The sequence below is a fragment of the Chenopodium album genome, chromosome 25 (genome assembly GCF_948465745.1).
Source record: "Chenopodium album chromosome 25, dcCheAlbu1.1, whole genome shotgun sequence".
Lineage (NCBI taxonomy): Eukaryota > Viridiplantae > Streptophyta > Magnoliopsida > Caryophyllales > Amaranthaceae > Chenopodium > Chenopodium album.
Genome location: NC_137858.1, coordinates 30,382,832 through 30,394,808, shown reverse-complemented (window position 1 = coordinate 30,394,808; position 11,977 = coordinate 30,382,832). Strand labels below are relative to the sequence as shown.

General features: G+C 32.5%; 1 protein-coding gene across 1 annotated transcript; it reads left to right on the top strand.

Moving 5' to 3' along the window:
• Window positions 1–449: 449 nt before the first annotated feature.
• LOC145614823 (amino acid permease 6-like) lies at window positions 450–10,397 on the top strand. Its single transcript, XM_081669885.1, has 7 exons — window positions 450–697; window positions 1,430–1,663; window positions 2,541–2,634; window positions 3,333–3,547; window positions 4,290–4,432; window positions 9,313–9,540; window positions 9,672–10,397. Exons 1-7 carry the CDS (start codon window positions 586–588, stop codon window positions 10,098–10,100), a joined length of 1,455 nt encoding a protein of 484 aa, XP_081526011.1. The 5' UTR covers window positions 450–585; the 3' UTR covers window positions 10,101–10,397.
• The last annotated feature ends 1,580 nt before the right edge of the window (window positions 10,398–11,977 follow it).

The following is an 11,977-nucleotide window of genomic DNA, read 5'->3' as shown; positions in this document are numbered from 1 at the left end:
ACTGAATTGAGCTGAACTGAACTGAACTGAACTGATTGGAGCTGAACTGAACTGAACTGAACTGATTGGAACTGAACTGAACTGAATTGAGCTGAAATGAATATTTTATGTGAGAGGGAAATTAAGAGCTGAACTGAACTGAACTGATTGGAACTGAACTGAACTGATTGGAGCTGAACTGAACTGAACTGAAATTAAGTAAATGTGAACAGACCCTTAAGATGGTGATTGACTGATTGTGATATAATACAGTCAAAGTATGATTTAATATTGATGATTTCTTACCATTTGTGAAAATTTGACAATTATTCTATAATGAAGAAAGTTTTTTTTTTTTTTTTTTTTTTTTTTTGAAAGAAAATATTACAACAGTATTTGAATTATTTCGAAACAGACAGAGTAACATTTATATTTGTATATATAGCACAAGCAAAGTATTATAAATAATAGTCCTTGGTTCCAACTCATGTCTCATTTCTAAACACCAGACTATCAACAAAAGAATAAAAAGTCTGAGTTTCCCCTCACTGGGGCTTAGTTATTAAAAATCAATAACCACCCTGACTCAATCAGGAAGAGAAAACCATGGTTACTCACAACGACAGCAACAATTTGTACATAGAGCAAGGCGGCCATGTCGGAAATGTTCCTGATTTTGATAAGAACCTCGACGACGATGGCCGTGCCAAACGAACCGGTAAACCACCATAACCACTCCCTCCTCCACCCCAATCTAATTATTTTTTGCTGTACCCGTTTATTTAAATTTTGATTTTGCTGTATTCGGTTCTCGTATCCGTTTCCATGCAACCTAGTTCACAACCCCCTAAAAACAGAGGTTCTCCATTAGATCGTTAGTTTGTTTAAAGAGTGATTTTTCTACTTGAATTGTTGTTCACCACTAGAAGTGTAACGATTGTGTAATTTTTCTGTGTATAAGTATAAGTATTAATTGTCTTTTACTCACATTTTTCGAAGAACTGAAGGTCAATTAAAAATCCAGATTATGAAATTTGGCTGATTAAGAGTGAATTACAATTTGATTAATTAAAAGTGAATGTCAATACAATAGAAGTTAAAAAACACTTTTATTTATGATTATGAACATGATTTCAAAATAAAATAAGAGAGTTTTTTTTTTTTTTTTTTAGCCTAAGGAATGGAATCTCTTTTAATCGTAGGATTTTGTGAGTTTTGTAAAGGAGAGGTAATAATCGGGATTTTCTGTACCACATTAGATTTACCACGGTAATATAGTAATTTTTTTAATTATACTGCATCCGTTACATGTTATTTGCAACAATTAGACATTTTTCCTCTCTAATCGTTGTAAATAATATGTAATGGAGGTAGTACTTATTTTATTAATTAGTACTGTTTATTCTTATGAGATTAATGCTTTGATTGATTGATTGTTTTAAAAATGAAGGGACAATGATATCGGCGAGTGCGCACATAATAACGGCAGTGATAGGGTCAGGGGTGTTGTCGCTGGCATGGGCAATAGCACAGCTAGGATGGGCGATTGGACCGGCGGTACTAATATCATTTTCATTTATTACATATATGACCTCGACGATGCTCGCCGACGCGTACCGTTCACCGGACCCTGTTACCGGCAAGAGAAACTATACTTACATGGAAGTTGTCCGGGCAAATTTAGGTAAATAAGTTACCTCTTCTTATCTTAATTGCACATTATAATTACAACTAGAATTATCTCCTTTTCCTGAAATTTAGGTGGAGGGGAAAATGAGTGGGCCATTTGGTCCAAAATTTTATGGTTGTAGATAGTGTGATTAATTCTCCTTAATTCCCGTGATTTTTCTTCAAAAGTGACTATCATTTGGGGTCAGAGGGAGTAATATCTAAGTATCTATTATCTAACATAATTATTTGACATTTTAATTTGTATTCTGTAAAAACTTATGTTATAAAAAGTCAAAACAATGTGTGATAAATTAGTTTATACTAGATACGTACAGAAGTAAGCTACTCCAACTTTGATTGTTGGATATGATGCCGGTAAAATTGAGCACATTCTTATCATGAAATGTGTGGATGTATGTTTCTTTTGTAACCGTTGCACTTAATTGCATTAAAATCACCATATTTATTCTTATATGCAACTATAGTCCAGCGTGGTTCATTACCAACTACAAGTCTAAATATAATTATAAATACGACATAATTGGTTAAAAATGTATCTTATTACCGTTAATTCCATTGTTATTGGAATGTACCTAAAGACTCAATGATACGATGTTGTAACCGTTGAAGATTGAAATTTACACTTTTATTGCGAGACATACATAATATTTTACGTGTCCATTTTGAGTAGGTTTGTAGCTCCATAACCATTTTGACTTTTTAAGTAGGATTGCATATCCATATCCATTTTGACTTTTGACAATGTAAATTGATTTTTAAGGAGAGAATTGAAGTGAATTGAATTAAACCTGAGAAAATATAGCATTGGGATTTTCACATAATAAATTTGACGGTTTGTTGTACGTTGTTACTTATGTTATATTTTTTAGGTGGCAGGAAAGTCCAACTATGTGGCCTAGCTCAATACGTGAATTTGGTAGGCGTCTCAATTGGATATACCATTACTGCCTCAATAAGCATGGTGTAAGTCAAAGATTCCCCTTTAGTAATTAATTTCCAAGTTTATGATCAATGTTGTTTAAGTAACTTGCATTTATCAATTTTTGGCTTATTAGTAGTAGTTGAGTATGAACTAGTTCTTTATAATTTCCTTTTCTTGCCAAACAATGTCTTAATTAAAATAACTCCCTATATGCCATCTACCTATATATTAATGGTCCTTAAGCTACGATGGGTAAATTATTTGAGTTTGAATTCAAAACAATAATTACTACAAAGTACTTCCATTTCCCTGTTATAAAAGTTTCGTTATGATGTTCTACACATATTTACTAGTTATTAGGTGATACGGTAAAATAATATATATGATAATGAAACTTTATTGATCAAAAATTTATTTTTTTATTAACAAATCAGAGTCTGATGGATTCAAAAGTAAATAAAATTTCGTGATGATAAAGTTCGTTCAATAAAAATAAATAAATAATAATAGATACAGAATAAAAATAAAATGAGACTTTAATTAGTTTACTTAAGGTGCAACTATTTTCAAATAAAATAAAGAGATGAAATACATATATACTACCTCTACTGCATATTATGTGCAACTTTAGAGTATTTTTATGAGATATAAAAATTTCGAAAGTTGCATATAATATATAACGAAGGTAGTATTTACTTGTACAACTCAGTAATTAATATGAATATTGGAAATGTAACAGAGCGGTGAAAAGGTCAAATTGTTTCCACAAGTACGGGCACCATGTGAAGTGTAGCACATCAAACACTCCGTTTATGATAATATTCGGGTGTATCCAAATACTGCTCAGCCAAATCCCCAACTTTCACGAGCTTTCTTGGCTTTCTATGGTGGCAGCTATTATGTCTTTTGCCTACTCTTCTATTGGCCTCGCTCTTTCCATTGCCAAAGTTGCTGGTACGTTCATCTATATTCCTTGGACCACCTTTCCATATCATCTTCTCTCTTTTGATATTCTCTATTATCATGTGCATCAAAATATTCTATTTATTATTATTATTATTATTATTAAATCTCAAAAACAGACAAAGTCATACAATTTATAAAAAGTAAGTGGGTAGCCGAGATACAATAAGGCCCTCCCACTCCTCTAGCTATAGCAAATCCTATCCTAATAAATATAAATTTTTGAACCCGTTGCAGCAATGCAACATCCTCCTTTTCTAAGATTATTATTATTATTATTATGAGAGTGTTAGAGCTTCCCTCCCGATTCCAAGAGATCCCAAAAAAAATTATTATTATTATTATTATTATTATTATTATTATTATTATTAAGAAGTTTGTGCAAATAAGTATTACCATGTAAACTCGATGTTACATGTCATGTATCACATGATTTTATTCCAAAAAAAAAAAAACAATAAAAAAATAAATAAATAAAAATAAAAAACCGTATGATTGTTATCAAATTCTTACAATATATATTACGTCACCCGTTACACATTATATGATTATTACTATTAAATTTTACACATTATATGATTATTACTATAAAATTTGGACAACGTATATTACTCCATCGTAACATGTCACGTAATTTCAAATTATACTAATTATATATATTGCATTATTATTTACGATTCGTGTTTGCTATTGTTGTTAATTGTAACGGGGGTTTAAAATATTGATTGTGAAGGTGGAGGATTAGGGAGGACATCATTAACGGGAGTAACGGTAGGAGTGGATGTGACGGCCGCAGATAAAGTGTGGAGGTGTTTTCAAGCTATTGGAAATATTGCCTTTGCCTATGCTTATTCTAATGTCCTCATCGAAATTCAGGCAAGTTTAATCCTCCAACTTTCTCTATTGATACTACTTATGTTTTGTTGCTTGTTATTTTTCAATATGACTAGGAAGAAATTGTATGTGCATTGTGCAAAGCATCTCTTACATAAGTAGGTATGCTAGGTATATGTCAAAATATGGCATATATCTACAATCTAAATTAGCGAAAATTGAATATATAGTTGACTTGTCCCGGCCCCGCATACACTAATAATCAAGCTTACTTGGTGGTGACGATAAGATACTAAGATTAGTCCATTCACTTACCTAAACTAATGCGATTGCATGGTCTACATCGACTGGCATAATTTTATCCGTAACATAATAATTTATCTACAAAATTTATCTTGCACGTATATTTATTTATATAGTATATAAAAAAGAATACTTATTATGTACCAACTAATTATTTAAGGACACAATCCAAAGTAGTTGATATTTTGGTACAAGAATTTGGATTGTTATGCTTAAATTAGGGTCCATAAAAATAAGAATAATAATTTCTGGGGTCATAAGATGCATGGAGATGGAGGGAGGAGGTTGATAATTGAGATGGTGTGCCAAATGGTTGCATGTGACGCACCTAACTAGGGATGCGTACTCGAATTAAATCCGATCCTCTTCTGAGTCTTCTCCACCGTTACGCTTGTGACACGACTTTTGTCTTTGCTTCTTTTTCATCTTTTTTCGTTTTATCACTAATCACTCTTCCTACGCTCATACATTACTAAATAATTAAATTAGTTTACGGCCTGTTCTCATTGACTGAACTCAGCTGAACGGAACTGAACTGAACTGAGCAACTGTACTGAACTGAACTGAAATGAATATTTTATAAGAGAAGGAAATTAGGAGCTGAACTAAACTGAACTGAGCTGAGCTAAACTGAACTGAACTGAACTGAATTTTAACGTAAGAGAATAGACCTTACATTTTACACAAAAATAAATAAAAAAAGTTTCTACTATATATCAAGGTCAAATTTTTTATTATATAAAACGTATTATAAACTAGAGTACTCATCCTATGTTTTTTTTACATCCTAGTATGTACATCATGTGCTTGTGCAGAGATAACGATATAAAATCGATATTGTATAATTGTATAGAGAAACTCATCACGCTAGATTAAGGTGATACACAAATCAAATTAAGGATCCTCCTGACTGAGCGAATCAATTTAAGAAACATACATAAACTTGCGTTGAAGAAGAGTATATACAACTAATAAAAGTGCATATAAGATTAGTATTTAGTCATAGTTAAATAGTCTAGTAAAATCATACGTTAACCATCCTCTTTGGTTTACACATTTGGTCTATGTTTTATGCACTAAATTTTCACATATCAAAACTTACATAATTACTGAATTTATTATTTGATCTTCAGGATTTATTTTGATTGGAATTCGAGCATTATTTTATTTTTCTAAATTTGTTTTCCTAAAATAATTGAGATAAGGAGAATCCTATCTTGCTAATTTATTATGTCAACAAAACAAAAAAGATGCGTCTTCTTTCCTTCATGTCAACAAATAGTCTGTTTTCTCCGTCATCATTCGCGGAATTCATGTCGTCAAAAACATCGTGTCTAATAATACATTAAATTATTTGAGGTTGAAATTTTGATTTTGGTTCGTTAGAGTGATTAATCATTCATCGACTACTAGTCAAAGTTTGATTTGGATTATTATACATTTCTAGATTGATAATTTCAATTAGACCCATTTTTAAAATCTAATTCATCCACTCGCTCCAATTTTATTGGATATCAAAATTTTAAATTATCTAGATAAAGTAAATATGCTAGCCTTCCTATATTCCTATTCTTTTACGTGTTTATGGTCTTAACACATCTTAATAACCTTTGAAATATTTGGTGCACAATATACATAACTAATTCAAAGTTAGTTTTAGCTTTTTATTTGATGTTTTAAATAAAATATACGTAGTAATTATCAAAATGAAATCAAAATGCTTTATGGGTATACCGTACACTTAGGATATGGATAACAATGTTAGATGTAATTTTTCTTATTTAAGTAATTTCCTCTTAGTGAATTACGAGTAAAAACTAAAAAGGAATTGAATTTCGAGTGCATAATGTGAGCGGTTGCAAAACAGATAAGCCACGTGCCGTGGATCGTCATCCAGGCCATTAAATTCAGCAACATTGACCTTGGTTTTTCAAATGTGTACTTTAATTTTACATTGTTTCGTTTTTCAATTATTATAGCTAGACTCTTCTTCAACTAATTTTTGCCGACATTCCGTAATTCATGACTAATAAAAGTTTTACTACTCTTTAATTGATTTGACACTATTTCATGTGTTTAAGGACAAATGAAGTAAATAAAATTTGATTAGTCCACTCATTAAAGGTGGTGGGAACTCCTCGTATATCTTGAATATCATATTTAAAATTTTAACCAATTAAATTAGTTAATCATTAATATTAATATATCGTTCTCTCGTCAAATAATTAGTAATTTGCGGTTTATGTATGCATGAACGTGTTAGTCTTTCCCTTTAGTTTCAACCCAAAAAAAACACTTATGAATTTTGACATAGAAATAGTTTTACTTTTTTTCCCAAAATAACACTTTTTCATTAGATTTGAAAGAATTCTTTTGTCGATGCCACACTATTTTATTTTTATTTTTAAAATGATGCTTCATCATGGATCATACGTTAATGTTGGACCATAGAATTTTGATCTTAAGCCATTAAAAATTGCTTTTCTTTTCGACTTTTTTCAGAAAGAAATCGAGAAAATTAATAGACAATAAACTCTGTTTTCATTGTAGAATTTTGGTCCCCAATTGATATCCCGGAAAATCTAGTTTAGTCCATATGCTTTGTCACTTCAAAAAGGTATGTGGGTATGGATACCTCCAAAAGCTAGTGGGTTGAACATGACCTTTTGGCACAATGTTAATTCTTAATATGCTTTTATAGATATTTTACATTTAAGATAAACTTCTTACTTAACTTTGTTTGAATAATTAGACTAGCTAAGTAAGATAAGTACAAGTCAAAGTACATAATTATATATAGCTTATATTAGTTTATTATATTGTTTATAAGAAATTAATCCTATTAAGTATTAGATGTCTTTTCTTTTGTATTAAGGAACATGTATGTTTGAATTAATATTAAAGGCTACACAAGAAAAACCATACTCAAATAACACTTTCAATGTGGGTTGATGGTTCGCGCGATTTAAATCGAGTTAGTCGGGTAGGGGGTTGAAATGGGTTCATTTGGCTAGTAAGTTGGTTATGATAATTAGTAGGTTAAATTGATTTGGTTAAATCAATGGTATGAATTGGAAGTTTAGACCACACAAAAGAAAAAAGTTTTATACCAAGCCAACCAAACTAAAATGATTCGGGACTACACAAAAATTAGATCTTATTGACATGAGACGTTAAAACCATACATATCATGTGGAGAGAACTAACATACCTTTAGAGTGAATAAATGAATACATGATGACCACGATAGCATGATGTTACCTTCATTAAATAAACTAAGCCAAATTTGTAGCATCTATAAGAGAAAACGAAGTTGATGTCTCATAGCTAAATAATGGTACCCGTGATATTATTCTTAGGTTCAACTTCAACATATTAACCCCATTTGTGTACTCCCTCTGTCCCAATTTACTTTACATATATATCACGACACATAGTTTTATGATTGGAGAACATAGTAGAGTATTAATTTTAATAAATGTGAGAGTGTGAGATCTAATATTTAGTAATGGAGAAAGAATGTTAATATATAAAATTTTAAGCCCTTCCAATTTTAGAAATAAACTAACAAATGAAAAACAAATAAAAAAAAATAAAAGAAAATTAGGTTAGATAAATTAAATTGAGACAGAGAGAATACGAGTATATATTTATGCGGACAATACCACATGGAACAACTTAATGAGAAGCGGAGAACCATCTTTGTTAGGTATGGGCAAAATGATAGGGACCAAAGCTAGGCCCACAAGAAATCAACCAAAGGGTCATTTGGTTTGTGAAGGAGATCACTTGTCGTGTTTGAGGGCATTTTTCTTTCTAGCTCTTTGCTTCTCAAGTTTCTTAATGTATCATTTTCATATCCTAGGAAAATTCGAAGATATTGTACAAATGTTTTATTTTACGCTAACATTTTTGTCAAATATAACGATTTATATTCTCTAAAAATCTCAACCATGTATAAAATCTTTTACTCCCAACCGCCGGAACCAACAATCATGTTTATGACTCGTGTAATTTGATCTAGTTATGTGATAACGAAATTCGGATTGAGAGACGGTGTAAAATAGTCTTTATAGACCCCTTAGATATGTCACTCATGTGCACGTACAAATAATAGAAAGTATCATAGAAAAAGAAATGAAAAATTTAATCGATAAACAAAAGAAATTTGGTAGCGAAATTTAAAGATGGGAATCATCAGTAACAAATTTAAATGGCAGCCTAAATAAGAATAGCAACTATGATGAAAAATTATCAATTTGATACAGTTTAATAATAATGCAAATTAAGCCCTTGTGATTAGTGAAGACATGATGTAATTAGTCTTACTAGAAGTTTTGCCAACTATGATCATAATAAATTCATACATTGTTTAAGTCTAATTAAGTATATGAATTCTGATTATATAAGCTTAGTTGAGCTAATGGTGTGTCCTGCCTTTCTGCTTTTGTTTTGAGTTATAATCTTATGTTAAAGAAAATGAAATGCTATTATAATTCAAGATGCGCGTTTACTGCTTCCCCCAACAATGCAATCGTTGTAGTTTCTTAATCAGCTCTCATTGATTGTATCTGTAATGAACTCACCATGACGTTCTTCGATTTGATCGATGTTTACAGGACACACTTAAGTCATCCCCTCCCGAAAACAAAGTAATGAAGAAAGCATCCTTGGTTGGAGTATCCACCACCAGCCTTTTCTATATCCTTTGTGGTTGTTTTGGTTATGCTGCTTTCGGTAACAAAGCTCCTGGGAATTTCCTCACTGGATTTGGATTTTACGAGCCTTTCTGGCTCGTTGATTTTGCTAACGTGTGCATTGCTGTTCATCTAGTTGGTGCTTACCAGGTACTATTTTTTCATCCAAATCATCCATTGCTAGCCTCATCAATGATAAAAATTATCGCATACTGCTAATAAATTTATTTCATATTCACATAATGACTAAGAAGCTGATTGTATTGTATATTTGTATGTAGGTTTTCACCCAACCTGTCTTTAGCTTTGTTGAGACCTGGTCGAAGAAGCATTGGCCAGAAAACAAATTCATATCTAGGGATCACCCGGTTGAGATCCCATTTGGCAACGGAATCTACTACTTCAACTGGTTTAGGCTTGTTTGGAGAACGTCTTATGTGATAGTAACAGCAATACTAGCTATGTTATTCCCATTCTTCAACGATTTTCTTGGGTTACTAGGAGCATTATCATTTTGGCCACTGACCGTGTTCTTCCCTGTTGAGATGCACATCTCACAAGCCAAGGTTCCTAAGTACTCAACAAAGTGGATAGCTCTTAAAACGCTTAGCCTTGTGTGCCTGATAGTGTCGTTGATAGCTGCAGCTGGTTCGTTACAGGGACTTATTGGCTCTGTTAAGAAATACAAGCCTTTCGAAGCACAAGAATAAGAGTCTTTGCACTCTTCTGGTACAATCTGTTGCGAAAAAAGAAAAAAAAGAACAGTAGCAAAAAATGTATAACAATATTCCAATCATGGTTGAACTTAAATCTTTCATATAGATGACAGCATTTTAGGTTGTGCCCCGAGAGAAGGTGGCTTTGTAATAGACAGGTTGTAAGCCTCCCGGCATGCGTGCCTTTGTTGTGTAATTAGTGGCGCAATGCAGGTGATTGGAAACTGATGAAGATGAACTGGTGTTTTATGTCTCAATTTTCTTAATTATCAAAGAAAATCCTTAATCTCAGCTTATCGTATCTGTTAAAGGACCAATACAACCAAATGGTTAAGCTGATGGTTGAGGCTTATGAATATGTTTTATACTCTATCAGTATCAATACCGAAATCACAGACTTTAAACAACTAAAGAATAAAACAGCAAATTCTCAGTTCTGATGAAGCTAAACTCAAGTTAGCATTATTATATATCATCCATTAGCAGCATTGCTAAATGAATAGAGTTGGTGTGAGCTTATCTTCATCAATAAACAGACCAAACAAGTGTAAGACACTTCTGAATGCAGAATTAGCTGAAAAGTGGATTATTGCTTCATTAAGTCAGTAATAATATTGGGAAGTTAAAAGGAATTAGCACAACCTAATCACTAGGAACATTCTTTGCGAGTAAACTTACTTCTTCGTAGTACGATAATTAGGAACACGATAAAAGACAAAGTAGTAAGTCGCCAAGACATATTTGTGTAAACCACTAATGGATCGTCACATGAAAGTGATAAAGGCAACTACGATTAAAGGTGTTTATGAAGGCAATAGGGGTTGTCCTATTTGGGCTTGGTCCATGTTTGAAGCCCAATATAGATCTAATGACACAACTACTCCTTCATAATCTAACCCATCATCCTTAATTATACATTAATCATCATAAAGTACAAATTCCCTCCTAATCTGTCCAACAAAGTACAACTTTGACACCAGAAAGTACAACTATAAATAGCAGCCAATGATTAAGGATGAGTAACTTTTCTAATCTCTCATTCTCTCTTTAATTTCTCTCACTACTTTCTCTCTCTAGAAAGTGCATTCACTGACTTGAGCGTCGGAGGGGTGTTCTCGGGTCAACCTCCCGGGGTGGCTTACCTTCTTTTTCTTGCGGGTGTACCTCTCGAACACTCATGCAAGGCGGAGCTCAAGTACATTAGGAGATTAGACATTGGACAAACCTGAAATACCATTACCAACCGAGGAGAATTTTGTTTCCAAAAACAACTTCTAATTAAGGCAACCACGATTGAATCACTAAGTTACACCCTTCAACAAATGTAGAGAAAAAGGCTGAGGTTAGTGTTATAACGGATGTGACAAAGAACAAATTAACAAATGCAAAACAAATAAATAACACACAAACTTACGTGGTTCACCAATAGTGTGGGCTACGTCCACGAGCAGGCGAGAGAAAGTTGATCTTGAGGAATTCCATGTTACATATTGATAACATTAATTATCACTAAACTAAACTATGAGTAAATATGATGACCGCCTCAAATCGCACGCAACTCTTAATTAGTATTCATGTGATACCCCTCATGATTGCTTTAAAAGGATTTGATATACTATTCATATCAACAAGATACATTTTCTTTTTAAGGAGCTCATATGATAAGTCATTTCTCAATTAAGCGTGCTTGACTGGGAGTAGTCTTGGGATGGGTGACCTCGTCGAAAGTTTTCTCAGGGTTCACATGAGTGAGGACAAAACGTGTCGGAAGGACTCGTGTTGGTCCGTGGGGACAGTTGTTGGCCCTTGATGCGCATTTCGTTACAATAGGCCCCTCCTTAATTTGTTTGAGGTCGAGGTGTTACAAATGG